This window comes from Micropterus dolomieu, linkage group LG06, assembly GCF_021292245.1.
Source record: "Micropterus dolomieu isolate WLL.071019.BEF.003 ecotype Adirondacks linkage group LG06, ASM2129224v1, whole genome shotgun sequence".
NCBI lineage: Eukaryota > Metazoa > Chordata > Actinopteri > Centrarchiformes > Centrarchidae > Micropterus > Micropterus dolomieu.
Genome location: NC_060155.1, coordinates 20,129,198 through 20,146,658, shown reverse-complemented (window position 1 = coordinate 20,146,658; position 17,461 = coordinate 20,129,198). Strand labels below are relative to the sequence as shown.

General features: G+C 41.0%; 1 protein-coding gene across 1 annotated transcript in view; it reads left to right on the top strand.

Moving 5' to 3' along the window:
• Positions 1 to 1,514: 1,514 nt before the first annotated feature.
• Positions 1,515 to 17,461, top strand: part of wls (Wnt ligand secretion mediator) — a 26,405-nt gene continuing 10,458 nt past the window's right edge. The window contains exons 1-6 of the mRNA XM_046051868.1: positions 1,515 to 1,789; positions 5,326 to 5,598; positions 9,557 to 9,681; positions 11,051 to 11,212; positions 11,420 to 11,556; positions 15,346 to 15,514. Coding sequence (XP_045907824.1) covers positions 1,684 to 1,789; positions 5,326 to 5,598; positions 9,557 to 9,681; positions 11,051 to 11,212; positions 11,420 to 11,556; positions 15,346 to 15,514 — 972 coding nt within the window. The 5' untranslated portion in view covers positions 1,515 to 1,683. The remainder of the gene's footprint in view (positions 1,790 to 5,325; positions 5,599 to 9,556; positions 9,682 to 11,050; positions 11,213 to 11,419; positions 11,557 to 15,345; positions 15,515 to 17,461) is intronic.

The following is a 17,461-nucleotide window of genomic DNA, read 5'->3' as shown; positions in this document are numbered from 1 at the left end:
GCTGTACTAGAAGTTGCATGCTGCATACTTGTTTTTAAATCATATTCTGTTCTTGTGAATTTTATAAGGCCTGTGGTATATACAGGTGTCAGTGATGTCAACTCTTTCTTATTTGACCCTTAAATACTCACATGGATGGGTTTTAAATAAAACTATTTTAAACCTGTGTTTTGTATTTAAAGATTTTCAGTGTGTTAAAGAGTTAGATTAATCCTAAATATGCACTAATACACATCCCGCACCACCAGCATTTAAATTTGAATCAAACCTACAGCAACTATGAGAAGGTTTATCAGCCAACTCTTACTGAGTTTCTCTCTCCTCTTTCGGGAAAAGGAATGGGATCTTGTCACAGCTCAGAGCATCTGTCTAAGTGGGCAGAAGACATGAAAGCTCAGTTCACAGCTGCTGCTCTTTAGGATGAAACAGCAGCCAGCATTACAGCCTGGAAAATTGTATTTCCTGCAATAATATAGATAAGTGAAAAGCATGGTGTTATTTGCTGTCTAAATACAGTATATGCATAAGTACAAACTGTGGAAGCCCTATTAGCCCAACCCATCCTGTGAGGGAATAAAATGAGTCATTTTAAAGGATGTGTGCTTGACCGAATGTTCAGAGTAACGGACTGAAACATGAATACATCAATGCAGTTTGAGTCCATAGGAAACCAAATGCTCTGTGTAATGAAAAACACTAAAAATCACTCAAGGAGACGGATTTACCACATGCAGACCAGGGAAAATCCATTGGGGTGAGACACCTCCAGCTTTTTCCAGTTTCAGCGTTTTAAGGATTTTTAGGGAAACACATGGTACCTATATTAGTAAAAGAAACTATTATGAGAAATACAAACTTCTGTCGATTGACAGAAGAAAATCATGTCATATGATTGAAAGCTTCAAAGCAACTACTAAATGGACTTTGCTTGCAGTTTCCAAGGTCCAGAATGATTGCTGAATCTGCTAAATCTACAATTCCATGACAACTGGGCAATCTCCATTTGCTGATGAAGACCATGTGCTTTGAGACAATTACACAGTGGAGTCTGAGGTGATGGTGAGACTGTATTCAAAATCCAAGAAAGGTTCTCACAACTTCACCATCTGGTACATCTTCTCACATGTGCAAGGAAAAAAACAAGAACACATCTACTCGTTTATTACCTCAAACCAAAACTGAAGAATATTGGTAAAACCTTTGATCTTATCTCGCAGATAGCTAAAACATCAAATGTAGGCCTATTCATGATGTGAATCAAGAATAGATTTTGAAGGACAATGTGTTGACGGTAGTGAGCACTAAACATGAGACAGGACCTCCAAAACCTTCCTTTAAATAGCTCTGCAGGCTGTCCCCGCACCACAGGGGCGTTATTACAAGCATTCAATGACACGGTAACCTGCATTACCAGCCTCTATTGCAATGCGGTGGCGCTCCACACATCTCTCCCCGGTCTAGTGTTGGCTGGTCGCGGATAAAGCCGAGTGCTGTTCGGTCATGTGATTCCTGTTTTTTTTTTCCTCCTCCGAAGTTGAAAGGCAGGAGCAGAGCGGCGGAGGGGACCCAGCTTTCCTTCCTACTGGCCGTTGATGCAACGTTTTCGTCCCTTTTTGCACCACATTATTTAGATATTTGTCTCTCGCTCGGTGTGATATTTTTTACTCCATCCTTTCCGTCGCAATGGCGGGGGCTATTATTGAGAATATGAGCACCAAAAAGTTGGTGATAGTGGGAGTTACTCTGCTTTTGTTCCAGGCGTTTGCCTTCATGGTCGGCGGTTTAATTGGTAAGTTTTGTCCCCACCTTTTATCCCAGACTTTTTATCATTTGTTTAGCTAACGTCTTTGTGCGTGCAAAGTTTTTAGTTGCACTGTTCGTTACTTGCCTACATAACAGCGTTAATGAATGTTTTAACAAGGAAGAAAAGACAGTGAGCGCTAACTTTTAGCCGTGTTTTACCCACCTGGGCTTGCCCGAGTGGTGCACAAACAATGTAGTGCTTTGAATCAGCCACTTTGACACCAGAGCTGCCAAAGTGCACCTCCGCTAAATCACTGCTTTGTATCAAGGTGTTTGCTGCCTGCATGCCGCAATCGCCTGCTTCATTCCCTCTGCTACAAAATAACACAGAATGCCATACTTTGTGGGTTTCATTTCAGATTTTTGACACAGGAATACGCGTAAATACATCCAACCTTTTTTGTGTTTTTTCATTTCTTTGATCCAAACTCGAATGTTCTCTCCCCCCTTCTCTCAAATCTCCCCCTCCTCTTCGTCCTCCTCCTCACCCCCACCTCTCATATATAATGTCTGTCTGCTTGTGTGGGGCCCCAGGCAGCATCTCTACCTTCTTTTCACTCCTTCCTCTCCCCCCCCTGCTTGTGTGAAGCCTCCCCAAATCCCTATCGCCTGGCAGGCAGAGCATTCATGTTTCCTCTGCTCGCCTCTTCCCCTGATTTCTTTTGCACAGAGACACACAGCGGTGCACAAAAAACACACAAGTGCACACAGCTGTCAAAGTTGTACTTCGCCTTGAGGACTGTATCGGAGTTGCTGTCAAGTTTCTTCAAATCCTCCCACCCACACATGCACAACAGCTATACACACACTTGATAGAAATTGAGTCCATGTGAAAGATGCCTTTCTCTTGGGCTTAATCTGGAAACCATGACCCCCCCCCAAACACCAGTCAGCCTGTCAATGTGTCCCTGCATACCACTCACTCACCACATGGCTGGTTGATAAATTAGCTTGTTTGGTCCGTTCCTGGCTGAGATGGTTTTAATGAAGCCAGATTCCTTTGTGTTTGCTCTGTGGCCGAGGGCGGTAGGGGTAATTGAGTAGAGCGGGGGTTTTCTCCTCTTGTTTCCCGACAAACCCGAGAACACGGCATGAGGTCGACGGACTGAGGGGACGGCCATTATTTCAGACACACTGCGATGGAGACTGGAGGAGCCGGTGTTGCTGGACTCACGGGGTCACTAGATAATTAAACTCCAAGGTGTTCCAGATAACTTGGTTTAATTCAGTTTGGTGTGTCTGTATGTGTGCTTTTACACAGCTGTTGACACACTTACAAAGTCGAATGTTCCTTGAAGATAGCCTTAGTTTTATGACTGTGTCTGTGTCTGCTACCCGAAAGGGTGTGTAAACTGTTTGTGTTGTCCGCCCTTCTGCTCTCTGTTAGGAGTGGAAAGTTATGTTTAGATGTTCAAGGCACAAACTATTCTGATTCGGAGTATTTGCTTACTTTCACAGTTTTCTTATGGATTGAACACCTTTTTGGAAATGCTGGAATATCCTATCTAAAGTACTATTCCTCAGGAGTTTGTGTTTGCTAGAAGCACTTTTTTTGACTGACATCAGCTTTGAGTCTTCTTAGGTAATGTCACTAATCTTTTTGATGAGCTGAATCTGAAACATCTGGGCTTTCATGTTCACCCCCATGAGTCAGTACTTCCCACAAGCACCCTAAACAGTAATTACATCTTACAAAGTCCTTCTAGATAGGTCACGAACAGCTTGGCGCACTCAGGATTGGAGCATTTTTCCCGTTTGGTCTTGGAGATTTGCTCAAAAAACTGAAAGCATCTGCACATTTATTTTCAAGTCATTCAGGGCCGGTTGGGCTGCACAAGGGCTTTCATGTAGTTCTTGTGAAGGGATTTCAGGGTTGTTTTGCACTCTACTTTGGCACTCTGTGATAGACCTTGTAATTTGTTGCTGTCTTAAATAAGGACCGCTGTACACGTGCATTTATGATTACATTATGATATAAAAGTAGCAAGTCGCCAACTTTGTTAACACAGCCACAAGACATCGCAATATTACTTGCTAGTTCAACTGTTGACATGGAAAGTATGCAGCTCGGCGTCTGTTGTATAGCCTTTTATTTCAATACTGATCTAGCTTCTTTAAATAAATAACTTTGTACATTAAGTACTTTTTGCTTCTTCTTATAGCTTGCTTGATGAAGAGTTTTGTTGAAGTGTTGTGGTGCCATAAAGCATTACGCTGTTCTCGCAATAGAAGTCCTTCCCGGGATTGTGCCATAGAAAGCTGCCCAGTCCCGTACAGGCAATGATAGTGACGTCATTCACCCTATTAAAAGTCGGTGCCAAAACAATGATTTTAAAGCTTTTATTTTAGGATAAAAATACATAATGTTTCTTTAAGTTGTCCTTTCCTCAGACCGAATTATCTTTTCTCCTGGTTCAGAGTCTTTACGTAACTCCCAGGTACCTGACTGTTTTGTTGTACAGCAGGGCTGAACCTGATTATTAATTTCGTTGTCAATTAATCTGATTATTTTCTCCATTAATTAAATAGTTGTTGGGTCTAAAAAATGTCAGAAAATGCCAATCAATGTTTCCCAAAGCCCAAGATGATGCTCTCAAATGTCTTTTGTCCACATCCTACAGATATTCAGTTTACTGTCATGGAGGAGTAAAGAAACCAAAAAATTCACATTTAACAAGCTGGAGTTAGAATTTAGACTTACTAGTCTAAAGTACTCAAACCAATTATCAAAATAGTTAAGCCATTAATTTAGTTAACTAATCGATTAATCATTGCCCCTTTAGTGTAAAATTATGACTTTAAAATGCTACAAAAACTTCTGCAGCAAGATCTCCCATCCTGGCTCTGATATTCAGTCAGGTTTCAGAATCCTCATAGACCGATTTTCTTGTGCCTGCTTGCTCAGTTTGGTGAGGTGACCAGTTCTCCCTCCCTGTGAGTTTAGCTTTTTGCCTTGAGGCTACACCTAGACTTTCAGAACTCTCGGATGTCGTTCACGTCAGACCTCCAGCTTTCACAACAGGAGAGCAAAGTTTTTTTGAGTGCGCATGATAATGATAGATCTTTTCCCAAGCACTACTAAAATCCTGTGAGCAGAGACTACAAACACCAGTCTTGTCAGGCTCATGAATCTCAATGCGTAAACAGTGTAATTGGTGCGTGAGAGCTTTCGGGAATTTTCCCTCCCCATCACTTCAGAGAGAGAGAGAGAGCCTTGCTACCAGGCGTTTTCTAAACAGTGTTAAAAGTAATTGCCGAAGTGTTTGGACTAGATTTGGCTGAAGCCCAACCTGTTGACTGTTCCTAATGGTTGCTAAGATATTCATATTGGCCATGCACAGTTAAATCCATAGTTTAAAAAAGTTTTTTTATTTGTTGATATTTATTTAATCAAACTTTTTGTGTGATTTATTAGTTTGACTGTAAATTTAGCTTGGCAAGACCGTGAAACACTTTACTTGCATATTTTTAATATGACACCTCGTCTAACATCTCTCTCTCCACTTTTGTGTTTCTCACCAGCTCCTAGCCCCACCACGGCAGTCCACTACTTGGCCACTAAGTGTGTGGACACAATCAAGCACCGCCAGGAAACAAAATGGTTCATGCCTTGGGGTCCTAACCAATGCGAAAAGCTCCGGACCTTTGATGAGGCCATGGCTAAGAAGATTGAGGCCAACAACATTGTGTTTGCTGTCCACATTCCTCTGCCTAACAAGGAGATGAGCCCCTGGTTCCAGTTTATGCTGGTCATCCTGCAGTTTGACATCGCATTTAAGATGTACAACCAGATCGGTAAGAACTAAGGCTTTTTATGGGTTAACCAAAAGGGTGATGACATGCTCCTCCAGGACATGTTTTTTCAAGCTTTAGGAGAGGGAGGAAAGTTAAACTTAATGTGCACTAGTGGGCCGGTATCTGGCATATTGAGATAATCTGCATTGGCCGATACCTGCACTCGCAAGGCTGACAAAATCTGTGCAGGCAGCCGTGTCAGTGTGGCTACGGTGGAACGATTTTTAGCAATCCTCCTTGTGAGTTTTAGGAGGGTGGTGAAAAAGTTAGTTTTGAGCCCTTTGGGAAAGTGCTCCATACTTTGAAGCCAATTTGACTAGTGGCCAAACAAGTGGCTGTAAAATGGTGGATACATTTTGTTTGAGCATCAATATTCCCACAAAATTCCATTCAATCAATAACATTTGGAAAGTCTAGAAGAGTTGCACGAATATCACGATTATTATTATTTTTTTTTTCTTTACAGTTATGTCTATATATTGTCTCTCTGTCATTTCTCAATTTCACAATCTGAAGACAAATATTTGCAGAGGCTCAGTGTGTTCAAGCTAGACCCTGTCAATAGTCGCATTTATTGTCACTTCTAATCTCTCGCAGCATAAATTCAAGTGTATAGTCATTCCAATTCATGCAGCTATGAAGTAATGTTTCTTATATTACCTTCCCTGTAGGATGTTGTCTTGTGCTTTATCATGGTGAACGCTTGAGGAACCCACAGGAATGTCTTTTCAGTAGATTGGATTTCTTTTACACTGAAAGGCAGCAAACAATGATGGATGCCCTGCTGTTTGTTCTCTATAGTGGCCTAGACACTTGGGGATTTTGTAGACGACTGTGTCAGACACCCTTGAGGCAGGTCTAAAGAGCGAGGAGAGAGGTAACTTGGACAGGTTTCTTGTTGGCTGCCTCAGAGCAATGAAATGTCTTATCTGATCCTGAAACCCACATCCAAATGATTTACATACCTGGGATATGATGTCATCCCATTTTAGTGGATTTCAATTTTTCTACATTTGTGTTTTTTCACCTCTTACAAAGTGGTACAGTAATTGCTCCCCCTTCGTATAAAAGTCCTGACCTTCCTTCAATCTTAACAGTCTTAAAGTGTAGTGACTTTAAGGCTTTGAGGAAAAATAAGAAAATCAAGCTTTAAATCTATGATACAGATTTTCTTCAACCTCTTGAGCCAGTGTGTCTAGTTTAATCATTTTAGTCTGATTTGAGGCCCTAGGCTCTGTCGGATGCCTAGTTTCTATTGTCATGACAGGAACCCACCAGCAGATTACTGCACACATTTTCCATCTCCACCCAGTGTCAAACAACACTGTCTCTAATCGAGCAGTGGATAGACAGACCTACAGCATCTCAGTGCTTGCATGAGAGGGAATGGGGGGAGAAAACTGGTATCCTGACGAAGACAGGGTTTGGTATCCTGGTAGGGGGCTTGGGATCCTGAAAGACGGGGATTAGAGAGGATAAGAGTATAGAGAGTGACTGAATCACCAGGAGAGCCTGGGAAAGAAGTTGCTACTCTCAATGACATATTTTGCTTCAGGGTTTAGAATGTATAGCTATGCATGTTAATGCCAACTTGAGCTTACTCAAGTGTTATAAAGTCGTGTCTGGACTGACAAATGCCTCTGCACCTTGCTACAGATCCATCGTATGCCAATTTGTAATTAACAGAGGTAATTATATTAATGTAGAAAGCTTAAAAGTTTGTGGTGTAATTTTATATGAACCAGCCTTTCTGGTCTGGCTTGTCTAAAAAGTCATGTTGCAATGGTGGCCTAGTCATCAGCATCATTTGCTTGCTCACAGTTTTGGCTTCAGCGGAAGTGTGTTAGGGGGTTGTTTACTGCCTGCCTGCCAAACAGAGGAGTCGGTGAATCCGCCTGGACCACAGACGGGTCTTTCTACCAGATGCTACAGACTCATTTTGGTCTTTGAGCTACATGAGGTGCTGTGAGAACAAGTAGATGTAGAGGGAGCGGAGTACTGTATATGTTGCATGTAGAAGAAACCAGCTAGTGTCCCCACTTTAATGATTTTCTCATATAGAACCGATTCATGTTTCCTTTTTCTGTGTTGTAAGATGTACTAGAAAGGAGCACACCTTATTGCTAAAATGTACAGGCTAGGTCAGTTCAAGCATACCCAAGCCTTTACTCTGTTGTATAGTAAGAATGCAAGTAAAAGACACATTGCTTGATGCAAGGGAGGTATAATGAGATGAGATGAGATCCAGCAGAATGAAGGAACTTAAAGCTATCCTAGCATCCATATGTAGCAAGCTGGTAGATTAAAGAAATAACTGTTTTATTTCTGTTTATTGTTGGATTCTAAAAGGTGGCTTTATTTTGGTAAAATGCGCAGATTCTCTCTCCTATTTAATGATGATGATAAAAAGCATTGACCAAAACATTCACATAGTCATTTTGCCAAATAGCAAAGCTTTATTCTCTTAGGTTAAACTTGTGGTCTTTGTGTTTTTAGTTCTTAAAAATACATTATAACTAATATTTGTTAAAGTAAATTTGTTAACTAAACAGATTTGATAGGATTCAGAATCCGTGAACTGAGTAGATACTGGATTCAGGTTTAGTAAAATGCTAATAAACTCAAAACTCCAAAAATAATTGAGTCAGGTCTTCCATAATTAACAAAATGGCGTCAGCCCGTCTGTCTAAATCCTGAACAGAGCACTCTGTGCAGTATGTAGGTGGACTCTGTTCTGCAGCTGTATGACAGATGAACACAAGGCCATCTCTTCCTCCGCTACCTTATCTGTGTGACAGTGTGCCTCTCAGAGAAGAGCTTTGTCCTTATTAACCACTCCACCCACCTGGCCCACTCCACCCCGGCACCAAGCACCTCTTGGCCAGAGTCCAGCAATAACACAGCTGTTGAGGAGGCTTAGTTTCCCTGGCGATGGCCGCTGGACTGGAGAGGAATGTTTGCATGAAGTGAGCTGACATTCGAGGGCGTCTGGCTCGACCAATGGCAGAGTGGAGGGCATTACGGAGACAGTCGACTGCCAGTTCTCATCTGCTTCCCTCTCCCCCTCCACTCCCTTTTTTTCCCTTTCTCACAGCACAGGCCACTGGGTTTCTTTCTCTTCATTCCAGCTTGTTTCATAACGGCACAAGAGGTACTCTGGAGGGCTGGAGGAGAGAACACTTGGCTTTGTAATGTGATCTAAAGATGCAGTTTTAATAGCTTGGCTTTGGATGTTTTCATTGGATTCCCTGGGCTGGGCTGTTGGAGGCCAGCACAAGGTCTTGTTGGAGTTTATGTCAAGTAGGAAGTAACCTAGATTTGTGCTACCATGGAGAGCAGACTGAATCACCTAATATGTTTACATGCTGAGAAATAATACTATTAATCTCGTTGTTTTGGACTCATTCCAGGTGACAGGACCCCACATTAACATTGAAATGATTTGGCCTTGTATAAACATGTTTTAGTTTGTAACAGTCAAAACCAGTCTAGCTGACAATACAGCGTTCTTAAATGAACAGAATGATCCCCATGACAGACACCAGTTAAAACTGCAGCCATGAAGCTCAGATTCTCAATGATTTTAAGTAAAATTTTTACATTACTAAATGAACAGTATGTTCTCGGATTGTAATGGGCAATGCCTCTGTGTCAGTGCTAGCAGTGCTATAACTTTGCTGGTCTCAGTAAAAGACATTGGCTGTCGGTCATCAGGACTTCATTTTTCCCGTCACTGGGATAATAACAGCCAGCAGAGTTGTGCAGTGAGGCGGTAGAACAGGCACTGGCATAGAGACGAACACATGTCTTCGGTGCATTTTTCCATTTTGGAAGACGCGCACAGTTAATGTGACAAATTGTACTTTTGATTTTATTGACATACTTGCATAATCAAAGTCTAACAAAATAAATGTCGACCAAATGTTTGAACTGACTTGAAAGTGGTAATTGTTTCCAGAGGATGGAGCATTGGCCACCATTGATGTGGGCCTGGCCTACCGAGACGACACAGTCAGCGAGTGGACTGAGATGGCTCACTCTTTCGAACAGAGGAAGCTTTCCTGCAACTTTACAACTACCAAGGTGTGTAAATGACCATCACCATTATGCTTCTTTACTATACTGCAACAATATTATTACCTGGTATTTGTCAGTTCCTCACGAGTGTCCTGTTCATCTTGATTATCAACTTCCACAGACGCTGTTGCAGATAATAAATCCTATAATTACAGTTAAATTAAAGGTTGAGGTTGAACTACCTGGTGAGTTCAGAAAACAGCTATCGTTGTACTTTACCGTGACCAATTTGGCATAGAATAGCCCTGATCGATCCAAACTCCATTCAGAAAACAAACATTTTAGAAGTTGTTGTCTTGCTGACAGACCTGACAAAGCATGAATGCATATGTTTAACAAATTTGGCATCAGTTTGATCCGTTTATTGCTATTTAATCACAGCACAATGTTTACTTTGGGTTCATACAGCTGTAGTAATGGCAAGTTGTGTTTATTCACGTTATCGCGTTAAAATCGCCTTCTCGCGTTGTGTGTGAACACTTGCAGCAAATGTACTCACGCGAGGATGGCCAGGAGGAAAAATCGCGTTTGGCCTGAATGACGCATTAGGCCACCAGTGTCTGCTGATTAAGGCTGAAATGATTTGTGTAAATCGATTAATTTGATTACTAAAATGCATCGACGCAAATTCGTTTCATCGAGCCTTTGCTTAATCCATATAACTATGTAGTATACTGTTTCGCACGGACATATTACTGTTGCACATCGTGCTTACGCTGTGTGAACACGATGTGCTGTTTGCAAAGTGGAGGAATTGAGAGAAAATGGCGATGGACGAAGAAGACAGTGTCCAAAGTATGGGATTATTTCAAGCTAAAAGAAAATAACACTGTAATATTATAGTCAGTCCACCGTAAAAAAACAAAACTTATGTCGCCTCGGCAACAGCACGACTGCACCTGATCAGAAAGCCCCCGGTGTTACGCCATCGGACCACAGACAAGGTAACGGCAACTTTAGCATTTAACTGCAATCATGATTGATTGTTGAGTTGAAGGCTAGCCAAAGTAAGCCGCAATCCCCAGCTGAAAATGTCAACACGCGCATTTGTTGTTCTCGCCTGGCTGGGTCGTGAGTTTGAGATGCAACGTCAGTCACGAGTTAACTGGGTGTCTGGGAGCTGCACCTCAGTATAACTTGTATTGCACTCGGGTGATGTTTGTGTTGGTAGAGCAGTTGTCTGGTGGTTGTTCTGTTGATGTTGCTAGTCTGATATTTGCTGACACTATGAATTTCCAAAAAAACAAATTACCACTTGTCACTAATACCTGTTCTAGCTGATTGTGGTATGTGTCTCAACTCAGACACGTCAAGTCCGTTATCTTCAGACAAATGTGTTTTGAACCTGATATGGTGTGCTGCCGTGTGTTTCCAGACCTACGAGAACGAGGGACGTTACTACGAGTGTGACCTGCTTCCCTTCATGGAGGTTGGCAGCGTGGCCCATAAGTACTATCTTCTCAACATCCGCCTGCCTGTCAACGAGCGTAAGAAGATCAATGTGGGGATCGGAGAAATCAAAGACATTCGTCTTGTTGTAAGTTGCCATTTGATTGGGACCTGAGCATTTGCAGCTTTTTTTTTTTTTCACTTAATGTTAACCCACACAGTCGAGGATCCTTTTTCAGCTGTGACGGTGTAAAATTTGGTCATTGATAACACTATGATGGTGTAAAATAAACCAGTAAAATAACATGCACAGTACAAACAGTTGACACTGAATGTGTTTTCTTTGTCCTTCAAGAGCATCCATCAGAACGGAGGCTTCACCAAAGTGTGGTTTGCCATGAAGACATTCCTCACACCCAGCATCCTCATCATCATGATCTGGTACTGGAGAAGGATCACCCTCATGAGCAGACCTCCTGTGCTGCTGGAGAAGTAAGGGCTCCCTCCTCATCTGTATCTAGTGGTGTTCTGAGATCACCATTGTATTTGTTAGCACCATATTTATACTTGTTAGAGAGTGGTACCGTTTGGAATCATAATTCAAATCAAATAACGCCTATGATTGAGAAGTCTGGTTTACATTTTTGGTGAATGATTTCATTATTTGCTGCGGAGGCTCTGCTTCAGTATGTCTGCTGGGTGAAGGCGTATATTAACTATGAATGAAAAGTGCAAGTAGGGCATGCTAACTCTGTTCAGTAGTAGTCAGTATCTTTAGATACTATCATCAAGCGTTTGAGGAGGAATGTTATTTAGGACTTCAGTAGGGTAAGGGCTAGTGTGTGGTATAATCAAACAAATCTCTGAAAATGGTGACATGGGCCACGTAGTGTCTGATTTCAAAACAAAACAGTTCCTCTTGCCAGAATTCGTCTGAAAATGTATAAATATATCAGTGGGGGGGGGGGTAAAAAACATCATAACTGCAGATATTTGTGTTCATTCCTTAACCAAACACCATGAAGGTTAGAGCAGCAGATAAAAGTAGTTCTGCCTGAAGCAGATAGTTTGACTGCCATGCTGGGGAAAGTTGAAGCTATGCTCAGATCCCAGTGTTTGTCTAACCCCCTGCCATGCTGGGAAGACAGATCAGTAAGAGGCAGCGTTCTGCGCCACAGGAAGTGCCTGGTGAAGCGTGAAACGCGTTACAAAATCTGCAAGCTAGCACTTAACCGACACATGCTGCATGCACACATTCAGGACATACACACCAGCTCGCACACACAGTCTCTCTCCTTCCCTCTGTATTTTCCGGCTCAAGGATTTTATTCCCAAATGACCAGTGGGGTCTCAGGAAGTGCGACTCGTACCCTATTTGTGGACAGTGGATGATTTTTTCATGGTATAAAAGCTTTACCAGAGTCTCCTGTCATGCTAGTCTACAGAGGTGTCAGAAACGTAATGGACAGATGTGAGTGGGAACTCTCAATGTGGAAAATGGCCTAGGATGATTTAATTTACAAAATGTGGGAACTCTGATTTTATTACACATAAACGTCCATCACCTTCATATACTGACTTTAGAAGCTTTTCGTAAAATTGGAAACTGAAATGTTCTGTGCTCTGAAAAAGCAGAGATACAGCATATATTGCGACTTGTCTCAGCAGGAATGGCACAGGTGGGATTAATAACATTAACAATGGCTCTGTTCAGTTAAATGTGTCGGTGAGTTAGCGTGCACAATGGCAGCACCCTGGAACTGGCTCACCCAAATGGAACGCAGACATAATTAATGTTATTACACCTGTGCTTTTCCTGCTATCACATGTCAAAATGTCTTGTGTGTCTATTTAGGGTTAATGCATTAACTTTACAGACTTCCATACTAAGCCCTTTAGTCTTTTTACACACCGACACAAACGCACATACCGGCCTCAGCTCAGTACACATTCCCTGCATACCAGTCAAATGTGGTTTCACTCTGTTCGCTCTGTAGAACATTGCTGATGAGCTGTCTGGTCTGGAATTGCTTAGAACCTGTGTTACATTACCCACAGCACAGTGTTTGCAAAACATTTGTACCCACATGTTTTCAGGTCACCTTTATCTACTGCTGCCTGCATCTCTCGCTCACTCACACACACTGTACTCCATTTTCCCCTCTTAGCTGTCTATTTACGATCATCCTTTCATCTACAGGCGGCATGCAGGGACCTGCTGGAAACTCTTGGAAGACGAGCTCTATTCTGTCTTTCTGTAGTATGTCTGGATTCAAGGTTGAGGGAGGTTGGCTGCTATAATGAGGCTTATTTTGAAAGGCACTGAATTATGTAGAATTGGATAGGTCAGTGGGGACACTCTGTGCTTGTAGCTGAATGGATAATCAATAATGTCCCAAGATCTAATGAGCCTGCTTCAGCATACACAGATCTAGCCTTGCTCTACAACATTGATTGTGTCTGTGATAAAGATGTGGTCCGGATTCAGATGTCAAGCCTGTCAAAGTGACCAAAATGTTCATCTGCCAACACTGTTCAACTACTACTATTTATTTATTTTTTTTCCCCCGTCCCCTGTAGTAGGGCTGGGCAATAAATCTATAATGATTTTAGCAATATAATTTTCCTCAATAACAATATAACAAATGTTCAATAAATGTTTCATTTAATTCATTTGAATCACGAATGAATGAAGATATTAAAGAGGTGGTATTATGCTTTTTGCATTTTTCCCTCTCCTTTATAGAGTTATATCTTTTTTTTGTGTAATTGGTTTCGTCCAGTCCAAAGAGAGTTCCTATCTCCACCGAAAACACTGCTCTGAACTGCCTGAAGTTCAGCCGTTTCCCTGTCGTCCCTGTGGCGTCACAGGGATGAAAGCGTCATTTAACGCTTGCCAAATGGCTAGTCCGACACGCCCTCAAACACCGGTGGAAAAGCACTGAGCTGCAGCACACGCCTCCTCTCCCTTCCAAACACTAGGTACACTCCAGGAAGTCAATGCACAAAGTTGTTACTGTGATGTAGAGACAGAGCTCAGTTAAAACTTTATGGGTGAAAGATACATTTGTTACAGATTAATAACTCACCACTCTGAAAGTCTTGCTCCTGTCTATGTTGCCAAGCTGGTCCAAGTATAGCCAGCTGCAGCCCGCAGACCTGATGGAAGTTGACGGAAGTTGAACTTCCAAATATGGTAAAGTTTTAACCTAAATCAAGATACATCCTGGCTCGTGATATACAGAATATTCTTGGTTTGTGAAACTTAAAATCACTTTGGAACAAATATACAACAGTATGAATTGAAACATTGCTTTATTATTATCATTACGCTATTATAAATAAATATTTACAGTATTAATATACTATAATATTATATAATTATAGTATAAAGTAAATACTAATGCGTAATGTACACTGATTGGTACGTTGATACTTATCGGCTCTTTTTTTAACTGCTCTGTGTGGGCCCAAGGGCCAAGGTAAACGTTAACACGTTTTGTGCGCGGTGGCATATGGGACGATCCATATACAGAAGTTCAACTTCCGTCACGTTTGTCTGCGGGCTGCAGCTGGACCCTTCTCAGCTGGTCGGCAGCATGTACAGCTGAAACGAAGCTGGTTTCTCATTAGCCCGCCCTTCTGTTTCTGATTTGCTAGTAGTCCTTAACTAGGAACTGTGCATGTGCAACTCCCAACAAAGATCATTTAGAGGCAAGATGTATCACTCCATAGCAAAAATTAAGCCTTCAACACAGGGTGAAAAGAGGAGCTGCTGCTATGTGCAGTATGACCAAAAAAATGTGTTTTTTGAAAATTAAACCATGTAAAACTGTTGTGGTGCAACCCCTAAATAAGATTTTGAACCTGAAAATGAGCATAATACCACCTCTTTAAAATGTATTTTGTTGAGGAAAAGGGACTGAAGAAAGATTTAACTTAATTTTACTCATGCATATTTATTGAAAAAAGATTTTATCGTTGTCTTTAATGTTCTACCTCAGATTTAAGTGATCCACTGTTTGGCATCAAGCGTTTGTGATGCTCTGACCATTAAAGAATAGTTTAATACCACATTAACCATCTGGTTTCTTCAACTTTCACTCAGGAGCCAAAATCAGCCTTTAAACTTGAAAGAAATAATGATTTAACATTTATAGTGATAATCGATTATTGAATAATATGACATTATATATCATGGGAACATTTTTGCCATATCCGCCATGTTTGTAATGATGGTGAAAATTTTGGGTTTTTAAGATGTTTTCTTTGCTCCCTCAGGGTAATCCTTGCTCTGGGTATCTCTATGACATTCATCAATATCCCAGTGGAGTGGTTCTCCATTGGCTTCAACTGGACCTGGATGCTACTTTTTGGAGACATCCGGCAGGGCATCTTCTACTCCATGCTGCTCTCCTTCTGGATCATCTTCTGCGGGGAGCACCTCATGGTACTGTGCCCGGCATCATTAACTTTAATGTTTGATGTATTGTTTTTTCTTAGAGACATGCAGGCTTGCTTGCTTACTGCAATCTCAATTATAGCCTTTAAGTGCTTAAGGTATTTAAATCCCATCTTAGCCATTCTGGGACTATTAAATTAATGGTGTTGAAATAAAAAAAAAAAAAAAAAAAAAACGAGCTTGCTTAGAGGAATATTTCAGCGCTTGTGAGTCTGCTACTCCTTAATCTAGGTTAATATAAAATTGGAAAGCACTAGCAGCTTGCCCTAGCAGACTGGTTTCTGGATATTTTTTTTTTCTTTTGTCTTAAAGCCTTGAAACTTATCCACAAGTTGTGTGGAATGGCACACAGCAGAAGTATTCAATTAAAATTCAAAGTGGTCCAGTTAGAGAAAATTTCCCGAAACGAAGGTCCGGAACATCCATAACGACTAACTTGCGCTATCATTCAGTAGTGTGTATGTATGTATGTATGTATGTATGTAGTAAACAACTGACTGTCAAATCAAATAATTCAAGTTTTAAAAAGGGTTTTTCTCTTGGCAGATATATGAAATATTCTGGTTTTGAACTGCCCATGGGAAGAATGCACATGTAAGAATCATAGGCTGTATATAAGAAGTGGACGTTGTCATCGTAATGTCACCCATTGGTTTGTGGACTGCTGTTTTGAAGCCTCGAGTTTGGCCGATAGCCGGCGTGTGTTTTTGTGTTTTGCAACCGGCGGCAACGGACATGACCATATTTGGATGAGACGGTGGAGCTAGCTAGCTTAGCTAGGTGCATCTGTAATTCACGTTAACTGTCATTTTAACGGGGCTGACAATTTTGTCTGGCGAACAACAGTCTTAAAGAGCTGGTATTATGCTTTTTTTGCTTTTACCCTCTCCTCCTTTTATTGAGTTATCTCTTTTTTTTTTTTTTTTTTTTTTTTTTTTTTTCTTTCTTTTTGGTGCATGAAACAGGTTTGCAAAGTGGAAAAAGCCCAAAGTCCAGCCCGAAAGGAGTTCCCATCTGTCACAGAAAGCACAGCTTTTTTTTTTTTTTTCTTCACAACTTTATTAATCAAATAGTACTTGAGAGACCCAACAGGGAGCATAGGTTATAATAAACAAATGGAAAAACAAACAAGACGCATAAGTAAACCAATATAAAAATAAATAGCAGCTAAAATTCTATCTATCTATAATATGTTTTAAGATATTGGATGTCTTTAAAGCTTTCTTGTGTTTTTTTTTTTTTTTTAACATTCTGCCAATAGAAAAATATAGGTTTTTAAGGTCAACATAAAACAATGTCTGTTTTGAAGAAATTGCATACATTTTGCTTTATGAATATGTTTACCCAGAAGACATAATAGCTTAACCAGGTCAGCAATTTCGCAGTTTATAGATTCCACATTAAAAATAAGACCATACTTTCAGATAAAGGGACCGAGATATTATAAGAGATCTCGGACCAAAAGTCATATGAAAAAGTACACTCATGAAATAAATGAGAACGACTCCGTCTCTGACTCACACAAAGAGCATAAAGGCGAGGCATCAGATCTAAACTTGTGAATAAATTCATTGCAAGGATATTATCTGTGTAGAATTTTTACCAGAATTTCCTTCACTTTGTTGGGGACAAAAACACGATTAAATTCTGACCAGACCGTCCTGTTATAATTTGGGAAAACTGCTTTCCAGATAAAGATAAACACAATACCTTGGTCAAACCAGTCCTTAAAAAACATGGTCTTATTTCTATATGCAACTAGTAACTTGCACGATCTGCTAGGTTGCGGTCGCAGTCTGAAGCGGCTTTGATTTGGATCCCACTACTTTGGCTGCGTTTGAAAAGTCTTTTTTTGCTCAGGAATGTTCCTAACTGAGTGAAAGTGAACCGGAAGTATTTCAGGGGCAGCCATAAGAGCTGTTCTTTCTTTAGCTT